The sequence below is a fragment of the Equus quagga genome, chromosome 14 (assembly GCF_021613505.1).
Source record: "Equus quagga isolate Etosha38 chromosome 14, UCLA_HA_Equagga_1.0, whole genome shotgun sequence".
In the NCBI taxonomy this organism is placed as follows: Eukaryota; Metazoa; Chordata; class Mammalia; order Perissodactyla; family Equidae; genus Equus; species Equus quagga.
In genome coordinates this window covers 88,056,527-88,082,198 of record NC_060280.1, presented here as the reverse complement: position 1 = coordinate 88,082,198, position 25,672 = coordinate 88,056,527, and the positions used below count along the sequence as shown (strand labels likewise).

Sequence of the window (25,672 nt, the reverse complement as noted above, 5' to 3'; positions counted from 1 at the left end):
TCAGCTTATCATAAGGCAGCTTTATTAAATTCCTTTACTTTCTAAAAACGATTACAAAAAGGAATACTTCATTTAAGTGTAATACTGTCTTTATGGACGTACCGTGGTCAGAAAGTGAGGTCAAGGGTCATGGATACATGTGAGAAGAGAACTGGGATGGGGCAGGTCCTCCCTGGATCCTCCCACGCCAAGCCCCGTGGGCCCGAGGGGGAAGGGAATGCAGGGATCCTTCTAGAAGCTTCTAGAAGCTCCCAAGAAACGCACCCACTGACTCCGGGGCTGGACACCCGGGCACACGACTCTTGTACCGCTTCTCAAAACGTCTCCCTTCCGTCAGACACCAGTGGTCACTCAGCCTGGGTCTGGTTTTCTCTCCAGTTACACACACACACACACCATCTAGGGTGTCTCCTTTGACCATCCAAGCTCTCTCTCCTTACAGCCAGCCTCCATCGAGCCGAGAAACCCACTTTTCCAGGACAGAAGCCAGCACCTCGCCTCACTGAGTGGACGCGGCTTTGGGGACGCACTCCGTCCTGCTGGGGTCTGCCTGCCACCCTGGCGGCCCAGAGAGGGCAGGGGCCCCCTTCCCAGTGGCTCTTACTCCCCTGTCACAAGGCACTTGTCCAAGCTCAAGACCCACCCCTGGTTTCTTTTTGGTTCACAAAAGGAAGGAACAGGAAAGAAACTCCGCTCAGCTTCTGGGCACCCGACAGGCCGGGCGGGGGGCGGCGTGTGTCTGGCGAGCCCCGTTTCCAGCAGGCTGGGGTCCAGGCAACCCCAGGAAGCCTGGAGGTGGTTAAAGGACCCAGCTGGCCCTTGTTTGGTTTCCGGCAAAGCCCTGTCTCCTTAAGTTTGCGCTGGGCCCTCGGGAACGGCCAGCTTTTAATCACGCACACGTGGGGCCTGCGGCGCCCTCTGCTCTGCCAACAGCACAGGCCTCGGGGAGGACAGGGACGGCCGCCACCAGGCTTCTCAGCCCGGGGACTCGGCAGCCGCCCTGGATCCACGTCTGAAGGCTTTTCTAGGAACGGGAGCCCTGGCCGGGGCCTCGGGGGTGGGGGGCACGGTTTCCGGTTAATTTCTCCTTTAATTTCTCTGGTTAATTTCCGACAGGGGGGAAACGCTGGCCCCTCTCAGTTGCTGGGTCCTGAGCCCCCCACCCGAATGGGGGGACCTGGGTGGTGGCAGCAGGAGGGCAGAAATCGCTGAGCTCCCGCCCTGGCTGACCAGGGCAGAATGCGTTTTGTGAAGGCACCACAAGAACAGCCCCCCGGGGCAGGCGGCTGCGGGGAGGGACAAGACGCGATTACAGACAATTAAATGTGGGAGCCGGGGCCGGGGGGGCGGCCTGAAGCCGCTCTAGACACAACCCGCGCGCGGGAACATTCAGGATTAAGAGGAATAGAGGCGATTCCAGTGGACTTTCAAATCTGGCAACAAGTGATAAGACTCTCCCCTCCCCCGATGATTCAGAACTCCCATATCCTTTCCCCCTCGTCCTCCTCCGTCCATAATTGTCAGTCGATGGTTCTCAGGGTTAAGCCCACGCCCCAGCATCAGCCCCTGGCGCCACTTCATGGAAGAAGGCAGCTTCCGCCGGCGCTGGGGCGGCTTTGAACTGGGTGCTGGGAAAAGCCCGCGGGACGATGGCGTGTTGTCGCTGTGGGGGCTGCCCCCCTGGGAAGCAGAAGAAAATCCCACTGGCCTTTGAGATGGGGCCTTGGTGGGTACCAGTGGGGGCTGGCCAGGGAGGGGACAAGAGATGGAGGAGGAGGGACGGACGGTTGGCGCTGGGGCTGGCTGGTCCCCGCGGAGAGGCCCCCTCACGGCTACTCTTCTGCAGAGGAAGAGGCAGGACTTTCATCGTCTGACATCGGGGCGAACTGAAACGAGAAGTTGAATTCCTCCTTTGGCATTCTTTCCCGGGCCTGCGAGGCGCCAGCTTTGTTGGCTGGCCCTGTGGCCGCCGGGAGTGAACAAGAGGCCTCGTCCCTTGGCCTCAAGAAGGCGAGGCTGTGGAGGAGATGCACACAAAGGAATGCGGGAGAGGATTTTCCTGGGCGGGAAGGTCTGGAAGGGGATGAAAGTGGACAGCGGGTGGGCGGGGAGGGTGACGGCTGAGCTGAACGATGTCAAGGGGCCAGCCGAGGAGGCAGGGCATGCCAGGCAGAGAACACAGCAAGTGCAAAGGCCCTGAGGCGGGAGCAGAGTGAGCGAGGAGAGAGGAAGGAGAGTGGGTGGCTGTGCAGGACTTGGTTGTGCCAAGGATGACTTTGGCTTTTTCTCCAAACAGATGGGAGAGGGCAGTGAGGATGGGGGCCAGGGGACGAGGACAGAGGCAATGGCAGTGGGCCAGGTGGCGAGTGATGGAGGGTTGGGGTTCGTCCCTCAGGACCACAGATCAGACAGCAGGGCATCACCCAGCCCCATCACCCTCATCTTCCAGTTGAGGAAACTGAGGCCCAGAGCTGATCCCCTGAGCGCCACGGCTGAGGCCCAGGATCCTGACACCCCAGGAATGAAGCCGGAAAAACTCGGAGCCTCAGGAAGCAGGCAGGAGACTGGCGGCTCGTATCTCAGCGCCCTTCTCTCTCTGGACCTTGTGGGGAGCCTCTGTGGTTGACACCCACCATGCCGCCCTCGAACCCAGCCCCAGACAGGCCTTGGGGAGGCCAGGGCAAGTGCAAGGTGGGGGTGAGGAGGAGGGGGCAGTGAGGCTTCTGCCCAAGGTCTGGAGTCAGACGGACCCTGCGGCCTCCACCCTTCCTGGATGTGCGACCTTGAACCAGGGAGGGAACCTGTCTAAGCTTCACCTGAGAAATGGAAATAACAGGACTTTATGCAACCGAATCAGGTTATTGTGGAGGGTTTAAGAAACCAGGTCTGGGGGGCACTTAGTACAGTCCATCAGACTGGAAGGTACGGCCTCCCCCATCAGACTGGAAGGGATGGCCTCCTCCATCAGACTGGAGGGGACAGCATGCTCCATCAGACTACAGGGTATAGGCTCCTCCATCAGACAAGGGTATTGTTTTGGGGACCTATGAGGAGCGCCCTGTCTCCTCCATCAGACAGGATGTGCTTTTCCTCCATCAGACACTTAGCACACAGCACCTATCAATATTGTCCCCATTATGCTTCCAGAAGAGTGTTTGGCCAACAGGCGTGATTTTAACAGCCCCGATCTCTGCGGTCGAATAGGAGACATGCTGGGTGAGACGTGGTTGGGTGGGATTTCCTTACGGGGAGACTTCTCGAGGCCTTTAATACACTGACACGCTTCGAGTAGAAGCCAGAGTCCTCACAGGGGCCCACGAGGCCCTGCACAGTCTGTGGCATCACCTCCCTGCCCTCACTTCCTCCCACTGGGCTCCATGACGCTCCTCAAACACACCAGGCACACTCCTGCCTCAGGGCCTTTGCACTGGCTGTTCCTGCTGCCTGGACAGCCACACTCTTGCTCCCTCCCTTCCTCAGGTGTTGGCTCCACTGTCACCTCTCTGCCAAGGTCTAAAATGGCTGCCTGGACACTCGCCGTCCTTCTTACCCCATTTTATATTTCTTCCCAGCACGTACCATCACCTGCCTAGGATTCGCTGATTTGCTTAGGTCTCTCTGACTAGAATTCTGCTCTCTGAGGACAGAAACCTTTTTGTTTTGTTTGGTGCTGTGATGGCAGAGCCTAGAACAACGCCAAACACACAGCGGATGCTCCGTAAAGATTTCTCAAATGAGCAAATGGCGGTTAAGAACGTGCATTTAGGGGCCAGCCTGATAGCATAGTGGTTAAGTTTGCACACTCTGCTTTGGCAGCCTGGGGTTCACAGGTTCAGATCCCAGGTGTGGACCCAGCACCACTTATCACACCATGCTGTGGCCGTATCCCACATACAAAATAGAGGAAGATGGGCACAGATGTTAGCTCAGGGACAATCTTCCTCAACAACAACAAAAAAGAGTTTGCATTCGGAACCAGACAGATCCGGGTTTGAATACTGTTATGCCGACCATGACCGTGCAGCCTCATTTCCTCATGGGGCAGCACAAAGGGTCCACACGTGGAGGCCGGTACGCCAGTAAAGTCCTCGGCATGGGCGCCACACGCCATCAGCTCTTCATAACCTCCGGCCACCCCCAGACCCCCCGCCTTCCGCCCTGCCGGATGGAGACTCACCGAGCACTTGATGTTCATGCGGGAGTAGAGCATGGACGCGATTTCGCTGTGCCCCGCGTCCAGGGCCACCGTCAGAGCCGTGCTCCCGTCCTGGAAGGCATCTGTTGCTATGACAATGCCCTGCACCCACTCCCGCCCTCCCGGGGGTGCACCAGGTGGGGACTCACGCGGTCGGTGAGTGCGATGTCGCAGCTGGGCACAGCCAGCAGCAGCCCAGTGATCTCCTTGTGGCCCTGCTCACAGGCGCACATGAGCGCCGTGGAGCCGTCGTCATCCTGCACGTTGACGTCCGCCTCACAGGCCAGCAGAGCCTTGACCACGTCCACGCGCCCGTGGCTGACCGCCAGCATCAGGGCTGTCTGCCCCGCCTGGGCAGAGCAAGGGACAGGCTTATGGACCGTGCAGGCCCTGAAGCATGGCATCCCTGCTCCGGAACCTTCCATGGCTCCCAAGTCCTCTGATGCTAACACACCCCCACTGGCTGGCCTCCTTCTGTATCCCAATCCTGCCTACCACCGGGCCTTTGCACTTCCTGGTCCCTCCTCCTGCTGTCTCCTTCTCATCCCTCGGGTCTCAGCTTAAATGTCCCCTCCTCGGGGAGGTGCGCCCCATGCCCAATTAAAGCAGGTTCTCACTCGCAGAGGTAAACAGGTAAAAATTTATGGAGCTAAGATGTGCATGTTTTTCTGTACGTCAGTTAAAGCTCCTAAAAATTAAATCCACGTTTATCGGTGAATGGATGGATAAACAAATCCGGTATACGCACAGGACAGGAGATTATTCAGCCTTAAAAAGAAATGCAGCACGGATGAACTTTGCAAACACGATGCTCAGTGACGGAAGCCAGACACAGAAACCCACATATACCATTCCGTTTATACAAAATGTCCAGAATAGGCAAACCCGTGCAGACAGAAAGCAGCCTGGTGGCTGCCAGGCGCCGGGTGGCGGTGGGGGGAGAGAATGGGGAGTGACCGCTAACGGGCGCAGGGTTTCCTTTTGGGATGATGGGAATGTTCTGGAAGTAGGTAAAAGTGGTGGTTGCATGAGATTGCGAATGTCCTAAACGCCACTGAACTGTATGCTTTAAAAGGGTTAATCTCATGTGAATTTCACCTCAATTAAAAAAATAGAAACCACTAAAAATTTTTTTTTTTTTGGTGAGGAAGACTGTCGCTGAGCTAACATCTGTGCCCATCTTCCTCTATTTTATGTGTGATGCTGCCACAGCATGGCTTGATGAGCAGTGTGTAGGTCCACACCTGGGATCTGAACCCACGAACCCTGGGCCTCCGAAGCGGAGAGCAAACTTAACCACTATGCCACCGGGCAGGCCCGCCAATTTTTGTTAAAGAAAAATGAAATGAACAAAAAAGTGAGCGGGGTCTGCTCCTGTGACGCCACCACGGCGCCCTGCTTCTCTCTTTCACTGGTTGAGGCTGTCGGAAATCCCACCCCCCTTGCTGTCCCCATGGAGTCCCGGCTGCTCCTATGGCGGGACAGCTGTCCACGCTCTGGTCACCTCCACAGTCCCCTGGCTCCGCTCCTCACTGCAGGCGATGGGAGATTCCCAACCCAGGAGTGGCCGCCACTGCCCTCTCACTGCCCTGCTGGCGTCCCACAGCCCCCCGTCCAAACCTGCTCCGACCCTCCGTGCCGCCGGGGATGCTGGCAGCTGCCGGAGCTTCGGGAGGGTGGGGACGGTGCCTGCTTGTCCACCTCGGAGCCCCAGCGTCCAGCTGCTGCTTGGTGAGTCACCAAGAGGATGTGGGACAAGATTAAGAAAGGCGGAGGCCTGTGTCATCCCACACCCCTGGCCTCTGGCCACCAGAAGGTCCCGCCTCAGAGGCAGCCTGGCAGGTGGGTCATCAAGAACGGGGCCTGGAGGGGCCGGCCTGGTGGCGCAGTGGTTAAGTGCACATGTTCCACTTTGGTGGTCCAGGGTTTGCCGGTTTGGATCCCAGGTGTGGACATGGCACTGCTTGGCAAGCCATGCTGTGGTGGGCGTCCCCCATATAAAGTAGAGGAAGACGGGCATGGATGTTAGCTCAGGGCCAGTCTTCCTCAGCAAAAAAAAAAGAGGAGGAATGGCAGCAGATGTTAGCTCAGGGCCAATCTTCCTCAAAAAAAAAAAAAGAGGACGGGGCCTGGAGCCACTCCCTGGGTTCATGTCCCCGTTTCTCTACTGTGACATTGGGGCAGTGACTCTGCTTCTCTGAGCCTCAGTTTCCCCATCCTGGGAGGGGGGACTCTCCCCCGGGCCTGGAACGAGGTCTGGTTTGAGGCACGGCGCAGGAGGGGGAGGGCCCACACCTGGCTGGCCTTGGCGTTGACGTTGCCGAGCCGGAAGAGCTGCAGGACCGTCTCGATGTCATCCTGGGTCTTCAGGGTGGCCAGCGCGGTGAGCATGACGGGGCTGTAGCCGGCTCGGTTCTGCTTGTCCACCTGGCAGACACCTGGGGGGCCGGGAGCACATGAGCCCTCACCCCAATGCTGGCTGGGCCACCTCAGGCTGGCGGAGGGCCCCGAGGACCAGGCCACATCCCTGCCATCAGACTGGAAGCTTGTCCCACCCTCATAAGGAGTGCTGGGGCTCACGTCTCCTCCATCAGTCTTGCTGCGACCTAATTTCTCCCTTTTCAACCCTCTTCTGCCCCAGGGATCTCCATGTCCATTGTGCCACCCTGTTAGACAGGGGGCTCCTAAAAGTGGATGCTGTGCCTCCTCCATCAGACTGGGGCCCCCGACACTGGCACCCACATTTAGGGCTGAGAGCGGGAGCTGTCTCCCCTGTTAACCTGCAAGAGCCAATCACCCTTCAGATCGGCCTGTGTCTCCTCCATCAGATTGTGGGCTCTGCCTCCCCCATCAGACTGAGGAGGGGCAAGTCTGCCTGCCCAGTTGAGGACCACGTCTTCTCTCCACATCCCAGACTGGAGGCACACCCCTCTCTCAGACTAGAGCTCCAGAGGTGCGACCTTCTTTATACACGGTGTACCCGAGGGTGGCGGAAGGTCCCTGTGTTTTCTAGAATACCATGCCTAGCATTTTCAGCACACTGCGGCCACAGATAGGGCGCTATCTCCCTCCCCACATAGGAGGGCAGCATCTTCTCCATCAGACTGGGAGGGCGGCGTCTCCCCCATCAGACTATGAGGGTGGCATCTCCCCCATCAGACTGGGAGGGCAGCATTTCCCCCATTGGACTGGGAGGGCAGGGTCTCCCCCATCAGGCTGGGAGATCAGCGCCGCCCCCATGGACCACAAGCCTGGAGCGGGTGCCCCCGCGCGTCCTGCCCGCGCTCACCGCTGTCGAGCAGCTGGCGCACCACGGGGAAGTTGGCGTGCGACACGGAGTAGTGCAGCGCGGTGTTGCCGTTGCTGTCGGCGATGTTGACCACGTAGTCCAGCAGCCGCGCCGACATGGCCCGGAAGGTGACCAGGTGGCGCCGCACGAGCTCGGGGTGTGCGTCGCTGCGGCAGGCCAGGCGCAGCCACTCCTGCAGCACGGTGGTGTAGGCCACCTTCTGCGCGCGGGTGGCGGGGACAGGGCGTGAGGGCGGCGACAGAGCCCGGGCGGGGAGCGTGGGGACAGACGGTCCCGCCCCAGACGAGTCAAAGGTGGGGCATCCCCACCCCAGCGGGGACTCCGCAGGAGCGTGTGGACCCCTCGATCCCAGAGACTGGCCCCCCCCCCCCACCCAGGGACAGGCGCGGGCATCCCCATCCCAGAAGTGACCCGCACAACGGCAGCCCCTTCCCTCGAGCCCCCAAAGAAAGAGGAGCCAAGGCCACACGGGGCACCCTCTCCCACCTCCTGGCCCCGCCCCAGGCCCGGGACTTGAGCACCCCACAAACTCCCGGCTTGGATGCTGGGGTGATACTGTGGACGAGTGGAGCGGGGTGGGGTGGAGGGCAGGAGGGGCCCCACGTACCAGCTCGCGCTCTGTGAGGGCATTGGGGTTGTCCAGGTACTTTTCCAGGGCCAGGCAGGCGGAGATGAGGTCAGGACTGAGCTCCATCCTGCTGGGGACAGACGAGGGGGCAGTTTATCTTGGGAGCACCCACCTCAGGCTCCTGGGTGCCCACCAGGGCCACGATTTTACATTGCACCCCAAGGGCTAGACACGGGGAATACACAGACCCTGAGACAAAGTGGACGCACGGCCCAAAGCTTATTCCAAGCGGCCAGTGGCAGATGGAAAATCTTTTCCCCAGAGCAGATTTTTCAGCAGGGAACAAAAAGAGACATAAACAGGATGGGCAGGTGGGGCAAATGTCCTAAAGAAGGTGAGTGGCTTAGGACAAACTTTGCCCACCCCCTAAATCCTAACCCCTACAGCCCAAATTGCCCTTATCAGGCCCTTTATCCAAGCTTCCAGACCTTCAGAGGCCCAGAAGGAGATAGTGCTTGTTTGCTAATTCAGACTAAAGTGTGCATGACTGATAGAGGTTCCCTCAGAGGGCAGGAACGGTGGGAGCTGAGGCAGAGGTCACCCCTAAGCCCAGCCTGAGTTCCTTCCACCCAGCAAACTGACGGAATCTCCTCCTCCACGTTGGCTCCCGACGCCCCCTCGGCTGTGGGCATGTGCTGAGACTCCCGAGACAGCTGACACTCCTCCCGGCTGCTCTTGGCTCCCGCCGTCTCCTCGGGCCTCAGCTGGGGGGCTTCAGCCACACTCGGAACCCTCTCCTCGTGCTCTGGGGCCTCGTTCTCTGTGCTCTCGTTGTCCGAGAAGTTCTCCGCCGTGCTGGAGTCCTCGGAGGAGGACTCATACCTGGGAGGGGGGCAGGTGGGGTAGGGGAGACGCTGCAGGTGGGCGGGGATGCGGTGGGGGAGGGGCGGGGGGCTCTGACTACTTGACTCCTCTGGGCCTCAGTTTCCCCTTCTGATAAATGGGGATAACAGGGCTGCAGGGATGTGGCTTACGGCATCTGGTATACCGTAAGTGCTCAATAAATGCCAGCTGTGACTGTGATCGCGCTTGGGGGGGGCGGCCAGGGACGGGGGACACGGCTTTCCCTTCTCACCCCTTGGTGCCTCCTATGCTTTGCTAGTGACACAGGTGTTCTGGATGCAGACCCGCGCCCCCCCGCAAAGAGGACCCTCACGCTTCTGGCAACCTCGGGACAGAGGCTTCTGGGCCTGGCATTCAAGGCCCCACCCTGACCATCGCTCACCATGCCTCCCGCTCCCATGCTGCACTGCGCCCTCCACTCTTCGCCCTGCTCACTCCTGCCTGTCCCCTCCTTCAGGGCCACCCCTGGGGGTGTCAGAACCTCCTGGAGGCCCCCACTGTCTGATTGTCCTCTGTCACTGCTCCTACCCCAGGGGGTTGGACCCGCATGTCTGTGCCTGGGCCTCCCTGTACCAGGCGCTCTGGCACCTCCTGAGGGGTCGTGTGGGGCAGTAGTTACCCCCGGGCTCACTTGCAACTAGCTGTGTGAGCTCCAGCGAGGCACCTGGCCTCTCTGTGCCTCAGTTTCCTCCTCTGTCAACTGCGCTTTGGTTACAGGAATGATCCGAGGGAGGGGTCCAGCCCAGGGTCCTGGGAGCGTCCTGGGCATGAGTGACCCACGGAACGGACAGGAGGGGGAAGCTGGGCGCAGGGCAGGGCACGCGGTGTCGGGGGGTCCTCTCACCCGCCGTTGACCCCCACGAACTGCAGGCTCCTGCGGTGTGCCGCGGGGTCTGCAGCCTCCTCTCTCCGCTTCATGATGGACCGCACACCCGCCTGGGGCCCGCCTATGGGGATGGTGGTGTCGTGAGTGTCACCAAAGCCAGACCCTGTGCCCGGGCCTCCAGTGCCCTGTTCCGCTGGGCGGCCACCCTGCTTACCTGCGCCCTCGGCCCCCTCTGACGCGCACGAGGCCGCTTGCCTGGAGGGCTCTCTGGTGGTGGTGTCACGGGTGGGCACCTGGCCTGAGTTCTTCTCGGGCTGTGCCAGGGAGGCGGCTGTGGACCCCGGGGGCGACAAGGACGGCTCTGCGGGGGCCTGTGGGAGCCCTGGAGGCGCAGGAAAGAGGCGCTCAGGGTGTGTGACAACAGCAAACAATGACAGTATTAGGAACCACCCCTGGGAGCCAGGAGCTCCGAGGGCTAATTCTCACATTAAATCTTCCCAGCCCCTGAGGAAGTGGGATTATTCCAGATGAGGAAACTGAGGCACAGGGGGCTGCCGAGGTCATCCGGCAAGCAAGCGCGTGGCAGAATCGGATTCCAACCTCGGTTTCTTGCCTGTCCCACAGCCGGTGAGGGACAAGGAGGGCCCTGTGACCCCACAATCCTGGCTTGTGACCCCCCTCCAACATCATACTGAGTGTTGTCTGGAAACTAGGTTTGATTACAGCCAAGGGTGGTGCTCATGGTAGGGACTCAGATCTGGCACGAGAGAGCTGTGTGACCTCAGGCAAGTCACTTAACCTCTCTGTGCCTCAGGCAGCTAACATTTACTTCTTCCTGGCAAGTTGTGCAGATTCAAGAAAGTAACTGGGGCATCGGGCGAGAACAAGGCCTGCGCGTCAAGAGCTCCAGACACATTTGTTAATTCCAGAGAATTCTAAACTATATTTCAATAAGACAATATTACAACCTTTTTTTTTTTTTTGTAAAACTGCACTTGTGTTGTGGATGTTATTTCATATCCAGCCTCATTTTTTTCTTCTTTACTTAACATGAAGCAGGTGTTACTTTACAAATCAGGAAAAATAAACAATAAGGGCTTTTGGAAAATGGACATTCAGCCGCACCCCAGCAGAGTTTCAGTTTGGGAAGATAAAAGAGTGCTGGGGATGGATGGTGGGGTGGCTGCACAGCAATGGGAGTGCACTGAATGCCGCTGGACTGGACACTTAAAAATGGCTACAAGGGTAACTTTCATGATATATATATTTTATCACAATTTAAAAAAAACCCCACACACCCAGGTTGATCTGAGGACAAAGGCGACTGTGCGGGTCCCGGGCCCCGAGGGTACCCACTGCCCACCCGGGAGCGGGGCTGGCAGGGGGCTCCAGCCCCCGATCACCAGCCAGCAGCCCGAAACAAACGTCGCATGGCCACTTGGCGTGGCTGGCCGAGTTTCAAAACCCACTCGGGTCCCCCCAGGCCACGTGTGGCTTCCGTGTCACCACTTCCCCAGGACGTCCCCTTCCTGTCACTGGTCATGGGCTCTGCAGACTAATCTCATCTGACTGCCCTTCAACGGTTCAGACTGTTTTTGACAGACACGGGACCACTTCCTCAAGGCCGAGGGCCACACGCGGCTCCAGTGAGGAACAGAGAGTGTGTGCAGAGCGTGTGGAATGGACGGGACACTTGGCCATGAAGTCCCAGGCCGGTTCCAGCACCATCCGTGGGGACCCATGAGCACACGCCGGCTTTTTATGGGAATCTCCTGATTTTTTTTTTTAAACCTTGTCAATAAATTCGCCCCAAAGCAATCAACCAATATACCCCTGTGTGGCCCAGTGGATGTGTCAGGAGGTAACAGGCCAGCTCGGAATCTCAGTGTCGCCCCAAACTCAGGGCTTTGGACATAAAAACCTGGCAGCATCAAGAAATTAGGTGGAGTAACATGACGCCGAGGGAAGGGAGGCGGTCACAGAAGGACACACTGTGCGAACCACTCACAGGAGGTCCCAGAGGAGTCACATCCACAGAGACGGGAAGGAGGAGGGTGGGGCCTGGGGCTGGGGGGGAGTCAGTGTTTCATGAGGACAGAGCTTCAGTTTGGGAAGGTGAGAAAGTTCTGGAGACAGGTGGTGGGGACGGCTGTGCAAACACGTGAATATGCTAAATGCCACGGAACTGGACATTTAAAAATGGTTAAGATGGTCAATTTTATGTTATATGCATTTTAAAAATTATAATTACAAAAATAATTTTAAAAAAAAAAAAAAAAAGGAAGAGCAGCACAGGGACCATTCTGCCCCAAAGGGAAAGCAGGCCCGGCCTCCAAAGCTCGGAGGCTGTTTCCAGCGAGGAGGTCAAGGTCGGACACTGCGATGCTAAAATAACACCAACAATAATAAAACCGATAGCGTTTGTTATTGTTATTCCACTGGAGGACGGGGTGAACCGATACCAAAATTTGTACAGAAGAACTCAAGCCCATGAGCAGCTAAGACAGTTCTACAAAAAAGGGCAGAGAAGGGGAGCCCGGCCTACGAGAGAAGACAACATATTCAGAAGCCACGACAAATGCAAACAGCGGGCATTGTTGCCAGAAGACACGGCTGAAGGAAGGAGGGAGAGAGCCCAGCACAGGCTACGGGGACCCCGGGGAGACAGGGTTTCCACAAGTCAGTGGGAAAAGGCGGGCTCTCTGGTGTGAGGTTGGGAAAAGCAGCTACTCTACCCAAGAAAACTCAAGCCGGACCCCTACCTCACACCTCACACCCAAAATAAGTGAGGGATCGATAGGAAGCTACAACCGCGAAGCTACAGGAAGAAAAGAGAGCCGAATATGGGGGGGCCTCAGGAAGGGGAAAGAGGCCTTTAAAAATTCCTCGAAGCACAAACTATATATGAAAAATACTGTATGATCTCGCTTACATGTGGAATCTAAAAAAACAGAACTCTAAGATTCAGAGAACAGGCTGGTGGTCGCCAGAGGTGGGAGGTGGGGAAACCGGTGAAGGGGGTCAAAGGGTACAGACTTCTAGCTATAACACAAAGTCCTGGGGACGTAACATCCAGCATGGGGACTACAGTTAATAATATTGCACTGTAGGGGGCCGGCCCCATGGCTGAGCGGTTAAGTTCGCACGCTCCACTCCAGTGGCCTGGGGTTCACAGGTTCGGATCCTGGGTGCAGACCTACACGTCACTCATCAGGCCATGCTGAGGTGGCGTCTCACACAGAAGAACTGGAAGGACTTACAACTAGAATATACAACTATGCACTGGGGCTTTGGGGAGAAAAAAAAAAAGGGAAGATTGGCAACAGATGTCAGCTCAGGGCCAATCTTCCTCACCAAAAAAATAATAATAATAACAGTGTACTGTCAGTTTGAGAGTTGCTAAGAGAGTAGATCTTGAAAGCTCTTATCCCAAGGAAAAGAACTTGTAACTCTGTGAGATGACGGATATTGACTAAACTCTTTGTGGCGATCATTTTGCAATATATACAATTATGAAATAATTTGTGCATCTTAAACAAATACAATGTTATATGTCACATATCTCCATAAAACTGGAAAAAATTAAAAATTAAAAGAAATGGAAAATACGATGGGTTTAACTATATCCAACATGAAGATTTCTGTTTGATTTTTTTTTTCTTTTAAGGAAGACTAGCCCTGAGCTAACATCTGCTGCCAATCCTCCTCTTTTTGCTGAGGAAGACTGGCCCTGAGCTAACATCCATGCCCATCTTCCTCTACTTTATATGTGGGACATCTGCCACAGCATGGCTTGCCAAGCAGTGCCATGTCCGCACCTGGGATCTGAACCGGTGAACCCCGGGCCACTGAAGCGGAATGCGCAAACTTAACTGCTGCACCACTGGGCTGGCCTCTCTGTTTGATTTTTTAAAATTTCATAGACAAAGTTAATTGGTAGAATACAGACTGGGAGAAGACAGTCATGCGTCGCTTAACGACAGGGACCAGTTGCCAGCAGAGCGTCGTTAGGCGATGTCGTCGTTGTGTGACCCTCATGGCGTGCACACACACAGACCCAGACGGGCCAGCTGACTCCACGGCCAGGCCACACAGTACTAATCTCGTGGCACCACCTTCACATACACGGTCCCTCGTTGGCAGAAACATCGTTCCGTGGCACATGGCTGTATTTCCAACACCAAGCATGAGTAAAGGATTGATTATCTTCTCGAACAGGAGTCACAAACTTTTTCTGTAAAGGGCCAGATAGTAAATATTTCTGGCTCCGTGGGCCCAAAGGTCTCAGTCGCCAAGAGTGGAAAAGCAGCCGTCAGCGGTATGTAAATGAAGGGGCGTGGCTGCGCCCTAAGAAGTTTGAATTTCATATAATTTTGCTCATGTCACACAATGTTATTCTTCTTTTCATATCGTTCAACCACTTAAAAACACAAAAAACATTCTTAGCTTGTGGGCTGTATAAAAATTGGCAGCGGGCTGGCTGTGGCTATTCTAGAATGTGCCAGAAACTTCTGCCCAAAGAAAAATGGACGAAGGCTACAAATAAGGGACCCAGAAAGGGATCTTATTAAATACATATGAGGATGAACCTCACCAGAAATCAAGGAATGTAAATTAAAACAACAAGGAGACACCACTTTGCCCCAGTGTCAGATGGACACAAAATCAGGATACATAAGCTATATGTCGGGGGTGGGGTGTGGGGAAATGGACACCTCGGACCCAAGTGTGGCTGGTGGGAGTGTGGACACGGGGAACTCTTCTGGAGAGGATCAGTCAAAATTTGGAGCAAAGTTGTGCATTCCCTGTGAGCCAGTAGTCCCTCAGAAGGGGACACAGGAGGGTGGCCCCAGCACAGTTCACAGCCACCAGGAGCTGGAAGTAACCCAGGTGCCCACCAAGGGGGGGATCAGATGAGAAAAGGGCAGCGCATACCTAGGGCAGAAATCTACACGGTCATTAAAAGTGACAAACCAGATTTATGAACGTCAGGGTGAGGAGTTCAAAAATAGTGTGTAGAGAGGAAAAAATACGGAACAGAAGGAGATTTTTTTTTCTTTCTAAAGCACAATACCATTTTAGGAAATTAAACACACACAAGGCATATTTTTCAAGGATACTCAAATATCTAAAGAAGCTTCTGGAAGGTGGATTGCAAGGAATGATATTAAATGAGATGGGAGGGTGTGAATGGCATAGAGCAGAGGCTGGCAAACGACAGCCCGTGGGCACAGTTGTTATGTTTTTAAATGGTTGGGGAAAAAAATTAAAAGGAGGATTCCGTTTGAGACACATGAAAATCACATGAATTTGAAATCCCAGCGTGGACACAAAGTCTTATTGGCACACAGACACGTTCATTCATTTATATATCGTTTATGTCTGCTTTCAGGCTATAAAGGCAGAACTGAGCCACCGAACTCATCAAAAGATATACGTTAAAAATGTGCAATTTTTGTGTGTTAGGTATATCCCAATAAAGCTGGAAAGAACAAACCTGAGCGGAATGGAGTCATTGCAACAAAATCGTCCAGCTTGCGAAGCTAAAATATTTACCGGCCCTCAGCACTGAAGGTGAAGACCTTCATGCACAGATCAGTGAAGAATTAGATTAACTCAGGTTTGGGCTCCTTAAGTCCAAAAGAAGTTTCAAAAAATTCCAATCACTGGGCTGGCCCAGTGGCACAGCGGTTAAGTGTGCATGTTCCGTTTCGGTGGCCCGGGGTTCACTGGTTCGGATCCTGGGTGCGGACATGGCATCGCTTGGCACACCATGCTGGGGTAGGCATCCCACATACAAAGTAGAGGAAGATGGGCATGGATGTTAGCTCAGGGCCAGTCTTCCTCAGCAAAAACAGGAGGATTGGCAGCAGATGTTAGCTCAGAGCTAATCTTCCTCAAAAAAAAAAAAAAATTCCATCACTCAGCCACCCACTACGGGAAGGGAGTCGAGCCCACAGGGCGACTGCAAAGCCATTTGGTGACAGACATCACCATCCTCCAAAAATACCCTTCCAGAAACCTGTCCTGAGAAAACAGACCGGAGGACACGAGGGACTCCCGAGGAAGGATGCCTGCGTGGCACCTCGGACAGTCAGGAGTGACATGGCGCTTAAAAGGCAAACAGCACGTCCCAAGAGCTTTTAAGAACATCAAGAAATGCCACTGGGATGTTGTGAAAGCCAAGAAATCAAAGAGTTTAAGTCCCGGCTTCGGAAACCAGGAGCGAACCCCTTAACCTCCCCGTGCCTCAGTTTCCTCATTTGTAAAATGGGCATAAAAACACCCCCCACCTCACAGGAATTTAAATGAACTAAACTATGAAAGGGGCGCCAAATAACGCCCTGGCCCAGAGCAAGAGCTGCTGAAATCCTTTTAAAACTAAAATAAAGCCCAAGAACAAATTCCTGCAGCTCTGTGTCGCGGGCCTTGGAAACTACACGTGATGCGTTTCAACATTTCAGAAGGAAAGAAGCACAAGTGTGGACGGCAGCTGCGTGCGGGCGGTGCTGGGCTCTAGGGCAGGTTATCTGTTGTTCTAGATCCTTCCACCTCCCCAAACCTTCCACGAAGAATATCAATTGCACTCACAGGAATACGCCTCAAGCAAGAGCAGAGGGAATGTCAAAGGCCTGGAGGAATCGCACGGATGCACGCGCCCAGCCGCCCCGCGCCCATTCATCTTTCTGCGGTGCCTTGGCCAGGTGGGGTACGGGCCTTGGTGGGGTCTCTGGTCCTCTAGTGGCCCCACCCAACTTTGGCAGCCGGAACAGAAGGCTTTGGCTGCAGTGAGAGAATTCTAGATGGCAGAGAAGTTGGGTTCCTCCTTGCCGCCTCCTCCAGGGAGGCCTCCCTGACCCACACATGGAGCTGACCCAGCTGAGGGAACACATGGTCCCAACACTTGTCAAGTCCTCATATCATCCATTTCCTTTCCCATATGGCTCCTCCCCAGTCTACAAGCCTGGCGGGACCCACTATCCTAATGCCCAGCCTCCCTAGACCTCGCTTGTCCGGCCTCATGCTTTTCCAGATTGTTCCACACCTTGGATGCACCAAGCCCCTCCTCACCCCAGGGCCTTTGCTCCTGCTGTGCCCCCCTCTGGGAGGCACAGTTTCCTTCCCACCTCTTGGCCACCTGGCTGCTTGCTTCCCGTCACATCTTGGCCAGAGAGCCAAGAGCTAACCGCTGGGTACCCACTGCGTGGCTGGTGCCACATGGAACCCTTGACATGACCTGACGCATTGAAGCCTCATGTGAATCTGGTGACATCCAGCTGTCGGGACCCCCGGTTTGCAAACAAGGCACAGAGAAGTTAACTAACTTGCTCAAGGACACACAGCCAGAGAGCAGGGAACCAGAATTTTAACCCAAGCCCCGACCCCATCCAATCACCAACCACCCCATGCCCTTGTTTGTCTCCAACGCGTATTCTCTGAAAGGCCATTTCTTCACTTATTTATTGCAGGGATTTTGTCTGCCTCATTCACTGCTCTGCCCCCAGGGCCTAGAAGAGTCTGGCAAATAGCAGGCACTTGACAAACCTCCGTGGAACAAGAAGGTGCTGGAATGAAGGCACACACTCCAGTTCTGCTCAAGCAGGCAGAGACAGGGCCGGCCGCAGCGTGCAGGAGGTAAGCGAGACACGAGGAAGAACTTTCGGCGGCAGCGGCTTGCAAAGGTGGGGACATGGCTATGGCTGTGCATCCCGCAGGCAGGAGGCCCCTGGCCGTCCCGGGAGGCACATCTGGAATGGAGGCTGCTGGGCAGGGCACCTGGCTGGGGGCCAGAGTCCCAGGGCGGGGTGTTTGGATGGACACGGAGCGGAGGGGCGGTGTCCGCAGCTGTCCAGGAACATGGGGAAGCAAAAACACAGCTGGGCCCGCCCTCCAGCTTGTGGGCCCTGGTCCCTCTGTAGGGCTCCTGGCACCTAACATTCGAGGCTGGATGAAGCCTCCTGCAGGTCAGGCTGACCCGGGTCCAGATCCTGGCTCAGCCCCCTCCTGGCTGTGTGACTTCTCCCTGAGCCTCAGTTTCCCCGGCTATCAACAGAGTTGACCCAAAAATTATCAGCAGGAGCAGCAACGGGCACTGATGGAGCGCTTACTGCGAGCGCTAAGTCACAAGAGTCCTAGACGTGGGGTTATTATTATGTCACTTCACAGATACAAAGCTGCAGCCCAGAGAGGTGAAGTCACTCACCCAGGGTCACACAGCAAGAAGTGGACTTTGAACCCAGGTCGCCTGGCTGCACAGCCCACCCCCTCAAGGTCCTCCGTGGGTGAAACACTTGGCATAGCTCCCAGTACCAGGCTGGTGTTCGATAAAGTACAGCTGTCATCATTATTATGAATCATTCTGGCAGCTTCTCCAGGGGCATTGGGCGGTCGTGGTGGGGCAGCTGCCATTCTGTACACTCCACATCCCCTTTCCTGGCATGAGGACTCAGCACTTCCTCTAGGGAGCACCCCTTCCTCCCCAGGACTTGGCCACAGGACTTGGTGGGGCTCCTCTGTCCCCAGGATGCTGGGCTAGGCAGTGGGGGACACAGTGATCGGCTCAGCGATGGCCACACCAGCCAATGAGGGCCACCTCTCAGATTTTTACTGGTGCTATTTAGACTGAGGGGCTCTCTTTCTACTGAGCTTCAAAAACAGATGCCTGGAGTAGTGGGGCCACCTTTGCCTGCCTGAGGGAGAAGCCTCTAGGGTGCAGAGAAGGAGAAAGAGAGAGTTAAAGAGTCCCGATATTCGAGCACCTGGATCTAGCTATGCCTGAAGCTGTTGCTAAGTTACAGAAACAACACATTTCCTTTTCACTGCTTAAACTGGTCTGAGATTGTTCCTGCCACTTAGTTAATAAACAGCGAGGGGTTTTTGCCCAGCAAACCAACAGCCTTGAGATCCCTCCCCCAAAAACCTTCTGTTTTCTGGCCACCCACAAAGCGCTAGACATGAGGAGATACACTTAGACATCCAATTTCTCCATATGGTCCCTACAGCATTGAGACGGAGGCACGCAGAGAAAGAGACAGAGGCTCTGAGGGCCGGAGTGGTCGGCCTGGTGGAAGGCCAGGGCCGGGGCTGGACCCTGGCGTTCAGAGGAAGGAGGAGGGACCCTCCGCGTCCTCCCCTGCCCGCTGGGGCTCACCTGCCGGCCCACTGCGCTCCGTGATGCTGATCTTCTTCACCACGTGGACGTTGCTGGGGGCCGCAGCGGGCGCTGGGAACGTGGTCTCCACCACCTCGTGGCTACGGAACACGGGGGCACTCTCGGCCCCTCCAGGCGTCGCCAGGGCCCGCAGCCCTGCCCCGTAGGGCTCCAGACTCTGGGCCCGCTGCGCGGGGGCCCCGGCGGCCATGCTGGCCGCCACCTCCACCTCCCGTGGCCCCTCCACCACCCGGACGGTGTCCACGCGCACGGGGCTGTCCGGCGGTGGCCAGGCCTGGGGCGGGGGGTTGGCCTGCCGGGCCTGCGCGGCCTGCAGCTCCTGGAGCGCCTTCTTGAGCTGGGTCTCCAGCACGGCGACCTTGGCGGCGAGGGCCGCCTCCCCGTCGGGCATGCCCAAGTCCCGTTCGCGGACCCAGGTGCCCACGCTCCGCATCTCCAGCGCCCCTGGGTCCTCGGGGGCCTCGGGGAGGTCCAGGCAGAGCTCTCCGCGGCCCCGGGCCCCCGCGGGGTGGCCCAGGAACTTCTGGCTCTTGAGCTGCACGGTGAGCTGTCGCTTCTCCTCCTGCAGCACCGACAGCTTCACCTGGAGCACGGGGATCAGCTTCACCTGCTCCTCCAGCTGCCGCAGCTTGCGCAGCGCGCCCGCCATCTGCTCACGCACGTGCGCCAGGTGCCCGGCGCTGGGGGGCACCGGCGTGGACAGTCCTGAGCTCCGCGGCGTCGGCGGGGGCAGCCCCACGCCCACCAGCGAGCTCGTCGAGCCGGCCGCGCTAGGCGTCAGGGAGCCGAGGCCGGGGGGCGCGGCCGCCTGGTCCTCGAGGCGGCGCCGCGCATCCAGCAGCGTGCGCTCCACGCGCGGGTTGAAGCCGGCGCGCGTCTCCAGGGCGCCGTACTGCGGGTAGAAGCCGCGGCCGCAGTAGGAGTAGGCCGAGTGGCGGCTGTCCCCGCTGGCGTTGGAGCACAGGGACTCGGTGGACGTCCACCAGGAGCCAGGGCCGCGGGGCAGCGAGCCGAGGCGGGGCCGGCGCTGCACGGCCACCCGGCGCAGCGTGTGGCCCTTCTCGATGTCATCCACGTACTTGAGAAAGTCCAGGTCCAGGCGGTAGCCGTAAGGCGTCTCCACCGAGTAGGGCGGGTGGTCGGGCTCCTTGGGAGGGAAGGCGGGCGGGGAGGCTGGGCCGGGGGTCCCTGGGGTGGGGGGAAATGCGGGGCCTCTGAACGCTGCTGTCCCCTCCTGGGGCCAAGAGCGATGCCCTGGGAGACTCCAGGTTAATGAGCCCACTGGGCGCTCAGGCGCTCAGCTGTGTCCCCCACCCAGGGCAAGGCCCTGTCACCCCCTCAGAACCCCCGAGGGCAGGGCTGTGCCTACCCTCCCAGCGCCCCCAGATAGGGCCCTGTCTCCCCGCTCAGCTCTACCCCTTTCCCTGAAAGACTGTCTCCCGGATCAGACCCCCCAGGGCAGAGCCAGGTGGTCCCCATTTAGGCCTTCAGCACAGGTGTCCCATCCTCAGGTAGGGCCGGAGCCCTCCCCAACTCCCCAGACCCCAGGGCAGAGCCCTCTCCCCTCCCCCAGGCCACACAGAGCAGGGCTGTGTCCCTCCTCCGGCCTCCAGGACAGAGCCGTGTCCCCCCCCCCCCACCCCTAACTGCAGGCAGGGCCCTCATCCCCACCAGACTGCTGACCTGGGAAGGGGGCTGGCACATGCAGGACCTGAGCCATCCTCCGGGGTGCAGCCGCTCCTCAAGAGTCACCTTGGGGACTGAGTCAGACTGCCTGCAGCACGGGCTGCGGCTTACCTGGGGAGAGGGGCAACGAGCAGGGAGTCAGGAGGAGTCTGCAGGGGGATGGGAGGGGACGTGGCCACCCCCTCCCCAGCTGTCCCCCTCCCGAACCCCTCCCGCCCTGAGTCCCGGACCCTCGCAGAGGCACACCCCCAGCCTGACTGTGGAAAGGGATGGGGGGGCCCCGCGGCCTGGAACAAAGAAACCCAACCTCAGGGCCCGCCCGCACATCTGTCCAGCCCCTGGACAGGCTCCAGCTGTTCCCACAGCCCCGCCTCCACAAGGCCCTGGGCCGGGGGGCCCCAAGCCTGACAGGCCCCACCCTTCCTGGACCCCCTCCCCTCAGCCCCAGCCATGAGCGGGCTCCGAGGACAGATGGGGGCTGAGGTGGGCAGGGGGCTGGGTCCTAATGGGGGGGGACAGAGACGACAGAGACCCAGGGTCACAAAGAGAGATAGACCTCAGGGTAGGGGACCCCAAAACAGAGCCAGGGCAGGCCAGGCAGGGTGGGGGGGGGTAGGGAAAGTTGGGGGGAGGCAGGGAGGAGCAAAGCCTTTTCCCCTTTATGGAAACAATTTTCTCTAAAAATAAACAGTTTCGCTGCTGGGCTGCACGAGAACTTCCTGCCCCCCCAGGACGCGTCCGGCTCAGGGGCGCAGCAGAGATAGAAGGCAGGCGGTAGCCCGGGAAGTCGTGGGGGTGGGGGAGGAAGTAAGAGGGGGCGCCTGGGGGCTGCAAAGGGGAGGGGCAATCAGGGCCTCTCACTACGCCCCCCACCCCAGCCCTGGAGTCGGGCCAGAACTTTGTCCCCAGCACTCTGCCTGAGCTGCGCCAGTCCTTTCTGCTGTCTGACCTTGAGACACCCTGCTGCAGAGGCCCCAGCCCATCCCACCATGGGAGGACCCCTTCCAGCCTGCGGGTGCAGGGCAGCGGGTACCTGGGAGGATGGGCCAGGCGGGCCACCTGCTGGGCATGAAGGCGGGGCGGGGGCTCCAGGGGCAGCCGGGCTGTCCTCGTCTCTCACTCTGTCCTCGTGTTTCCCGCTCAATCTCTCTCCACGTCTCTCTGCGTCTCTCCACGTCTCTGTCTCTGCACCTCTCTCCACGTCTCTCTCCCCGTCCCTCCACGACTCTGTCCTCACTTCTCTGTCTTTCAACGCCTGGAACACACGGTCCCCGATGATCGGGATTTTGGTTTCCCACCTGCCTGGAGGCTCACTCCTCCACAACGGAGACGTGATAAAAAATATTCACGGGGGACCTGAGAGAGACTGGAGGCAGGGAGCAGGACTAGAACAGCCTGTGGGGGCCCCTGGAGGGACACGGGTGGGGCGAATGACAGTAACGACTATAATAATCACCAGGACAACCCCACCAGGCGGCGAGCTACCACCCTGTTTTACAGATGGGGATCTGGAGGCACAGAAATGCGCGCTGACTTCCCGGGGTCCCTGGAGGAGGAGGTGGCTGGGCCTGGATTTGAACCTAAGCCCCGCAGGCCGGCGAATCTGCCGGCCCAGCCACCCCCACCCCCACGGCACAACCCTCTGCCCATTTCCCAGACAGAAAGACTGAGGTCTGAGGGTCTCCAGCCGTCGGAGCGCCCTCCGGGTGGGCAGGTGGACTCCAGGTGGAGAAAGCAGATTGAGCCGGGGAGGGGAGTATGCGGGGGGATGTCTGCGGCTGAGGCCCCTGTCCCTCTAGGGGACCTCTGGGGGACGGGGAGGGGGCCACAGGACAGAGAGAGATGGAGAGAAAGGGAGCCAGGACACTCCAAGAGGGGACAGGCGGAAGGCTCGCGGGGTCCGGGCGGGACCCGAATGTCCGACGGGGTCTCCCTAAACCCCCCCTCCCAGACCTGCCTGGACGTGTCTGGGGTCTTCCCGCCCCAAAGACGGGGACGAGGAGGACGACCCGCCCCGTGCAGGGAGGGGGCGGGGCCTGCGGGGGGGGGGGGTCCCCGGCTAATGGCAAACAGCTGCGGCTCCCCACGCCGGCCCAGCCGCCAGGCCGAGGCCCAGCCCTGCCGGCCGCCCGGCCGCCTTCCCGCCCGCTGGGGCCTGGCGCGGCCCGGCCGCGGAGGAGGGCGCGGGGGGACAGCGCGGGGGACAGCAGGGGAGAGGCCGGAGCGGGGGGAGCGGGGAGGCAGCGCTGGGGCGGAGGGGCAGGGCAGAGGCGCGGAGGGCGGGGTGGGGGAGAGAAGCGGGGACGGGGTCCGAACAGTGGAGGGGACAGAGCCGCGGGCACCGCGACACCCGAAGTCGGGGAGGTCTGGGCACAGACGGTGGCGTTGGAGGCTCGGAGATGCCGGCGAGGTCGCGCCGCGGGGGGGGGGGGGGGGGGGGGGGACCACGCTCGAACCCCGATCCGGACTCGAACCTCGAACCCCTAACCAGCCCCGGGTCCTACTCGCCTCGCGCGCTCCGGCCGCCGCCGTCCCCGCGTCCCGCCGCCCGGGCGTCCTCCGCGCGCCGCCGCCCGGCTGCCCGGCCGTCGGCGCTCGCCCCGCCCCCAAGGCCCCGCCCCGCGAAGGCCACGCCCCTACACGGCCCCGCCCCTCGGCCGCCCGCGGGCCGGCCGCGCAGCGGGAGGCGAGGGGGTCGCGCTTGCACCTGGGCGGCAGGTGCGCGCGCGCGTGGGGCTGTCCGGCCCCGTCCCAGTGCCCCGGTCCCCGGGGCGGGGTCTCCCCCGCTGTCCTCCTGAGCCCGGTGCAGCCGGGCCGCCGCGGGGGGCGGGCGGGGGCGGGGGCGGGGGCGGGGCTGGCCAGGGCCCAGCTCCGGGAGGGCGCGGAGGGCGGGCGCGGCGGCGGCGAGAGGTCACCCTCCCCCTGCCGGCCCATGGCTGGAAGCGGCCCAGCGCAGGCCGGGTCCACGGTGGCGTGCCCGCCGCGGGGCGGGGTGGGGCGGGGGCTGGGCCAGCGCCAGGCTGCACAGGCGGTGCTCAGGCCTGGGCTCCAGTCGCAGCCCCACCAAGCCTTTAACTGCTCGGTGCCTCAGTTTCCCCATCTCTAACATTGCGTTGAGAGTGGTGTTGACAAGATTGACTCACGGGGAGGCAGGGGCCTAATGGAGGTCCCTGGGGCAGGAAGGCCATCAATGGGGTGGTGTCTTTCCGGGAGCCATTCAGTACAGCCAGGGTTTTAATAAATGTTACTATTATTCCCCATGCCAGCATGTGACACTGTCATTTGTGTTGCCTTCCCCCCTAGAATGTCAGCCCCACAGGGCAGGAATTTGTGACTGTGGTCACTGCTGTGTCTCTGACACCCAATCGGTTCTCAGTGTCTGTCCCCCGATGCTCAGGGTGTGTGGGCAGACTGTGCCCATGTGACCCAGCCCCCAGGGACCACACCACACAGGCTGCTTATAAAAACCATTTTAAATTAAAAAAGGAAAGAGGGATCAGTGCGCACAGACGGAAACAGACAGACAGAGGGCCCAGCCCTGTGTGCAATGTGGTCACCCCGCAACTGCATGGGCAGTGGCGGGGAGCTCCCAGGAAGGCCAGGGTGCTGGTTCTTCTGGCTGTGGCTTCAGGCCCTGTGGGCTCAGACGTCGGCCTTCCGGAAGCTTGCCCTGTGCAAGGAGTTCCTGGGGGATGAATGAGGTGGGTCAACATGGCCATAGGGCCCCCAACTCCACAATCCTCCCCAGCTCTCTTCCTCCTCCAGATCCTTCTAGGCTCTTCCCTATTCCTTTCATATCCCTTCTGATGCAGCTGTGGATTCAGATTCTCTCTTGGAATCCACCACCAAAGATATGCATTGGGCCCATTTTACAAACGTGGAGACTGAGGCTCAGAAACGTGATCTGGAAACTGATCCACCAGGATCCAAAGGGGCTGCCCAGAGCCTGCCTGTGCATCCGCATCCACATAGACACTCGCTTGTGCAAAGCTGCGAGTGCACGTGTTGATGTGCACGTGGACAACAGCCCCACCATGGGCCTGTCTCGGCCTGGCTCCTCTTGCCTTCTCTAGGGTGGGGGGCCGAGCAGGCACCTGAGGCTGGCCGTAGTGGGTGCCAGCAGCTGGGGCAGGCGCTGGGTGAGCAGCGGCTGCAGAGCCTCCCGCAGGCGGGTGTAGTTGCGTTCCAGCTCGCGGTGGTACTCCTTCTGGTCTGGCCCAATCAGGGCCTTGTTCTTCCGCAGGGCATCCTCACACCTGGGGGCCAGATGGCAGGAGAGGCTCAGGGGCTGACACTCAGGGGGGAAGGCAAGAGGGAAGGTGGGGGAGGCCCTGGGAAGAGCTAGAACGGGGGGTCTGATAGGTAGAGCCACCTTAGTGGGCATCAGGGAGGGAGGAGACCCTTAAGGGGGATGTGTACAGAGGGGCTGCCATAGGGGGTCAAGCTGATAGGCTGTGCTGGGGGTCAGGGAGGCAGAACGCCATCGGGGGGGCTGGGAGGGGCTGTCATGGGGGCCAGGCCTACTTCTTGCAGAAGTCCTTGAAACACAGCCGCAATTTATTGTGATGCCTGAAGAGCTTGGGGTCTTCAGGGATCTCTGTCAAAAACACCTGGGCCACCTCCAGGGGACCCTGCAGGGTGAGAGGGGCTCGTGAGGGTGTCTGCACGGCCCCCGGGGGAACCCCGGGCAGCCTGCCTTGCCCCTCGGGCCGTGCCTGGTTCACAGTGGGCCCCACGGAGCCTTGGAGCACCATCTGTAGCATCTTGGCGTCGGGCGGGTCCTGCTCGGTGGCGAAGGCCAGCTCTCGAGTCTTCTTCTGCATGTCCTCAATGGCCACCTCCACGGGGGTCAGCACTGTCTGCGGGGCGGGGCAGGCGGCATGCGCTGGCTGGGGCCCGAAGATGTCCTGACCCAAGCCAGCGCAGCCTGGACGCCCGCTGGGGGAGGGAGAGGGGTCCGTGGGGCCGTGTAATGACCAGGATGTGGGGGCTCCTGGCTCAGCTGCCTTTGT

General features: G+C 59.1%; 2 protein-coding genes across 7 annotated transcripts in view; both read right to left on the bottom strand.

Annotated features, from left to right (window-relative positions):
- KANK2 (KN motif and ankyrin repeat domains 2) lies at positions 1-23,228 on the bottom strand. 2 transcript variants are annotated; one of them, XM_046685911.1, is made up of 12 exons: positions 23,169-23,228; positions 20,658-20,771; positions 18,954-20,162; positions 10,017-10,184; positions 9,821-9,923; positions 8,716-8,955; positions 8,113-8,200; positions 7,485-7,704; positions 6,491-6,633; positions 4,345-4,545; positions 4,178-4,267; positions 1-1,886 (listed from the first exon to the last, which is right to left on the bottom strand). In XM_046685911.1, exons 2-12 carry the CDS (start codon positions 20,692-20,694, stop codon positions 1,833-1,835), a joined length of 2,553 nt encoding a protein of 850 aa, XP_046541867.1. In that variant the 5' UTR covers positions 20,695-20,771; positions 23,169-23,228; the 3' UTR covers positions 1-1,832. The 2 variants fall into 2 exon arrangements, with proteins under 2 accessions (XP_046541867.1, XP_046541866.1); XM_046685910.1 differs by lacking the exon at positions 23,169-23,228 and adding an exon at positions 21,694-21,913.
- Positions 23,229-24,113: 885 nt separating this feature from the next.
- Positions 24,114-25,672, bottom strand: part of DOCK6 (dedicator of cytokinesis 6) — a 39,195-nt gene continuing 37,636 nt past the window's right edge. For 4 of the 5 annotated variants that reach the window (XM_046685640.1, XM_046685641.1, XM_046685642.1 and 1 more), the window contains 4 exons: positions 25,376-25,519; positions 25,185-25,291; positions 24,755-24,916; positions 24,114-24,345 (listed from right to left, as the gene is read on the bottom strand). In XM_046685640.1, the coding sequence (XP_046541596.1) occupies positions 24,303-24,345; positions 24,755-24,916; positions 25,185-25,291; positions 25,376-25,519 (456 nt within the window). In that variant the 3' untranslated portion in view covers positions 24,114-24,302. Of the gene's footprint in view, positions 24,346-24,754; positions 24,917-25,184; positions 25,292-25,375; positions 25,520-25,672 lie in introns of those variants that run through there. The other variant, XM_046685644.1, reaches the window with a different exon arrangement.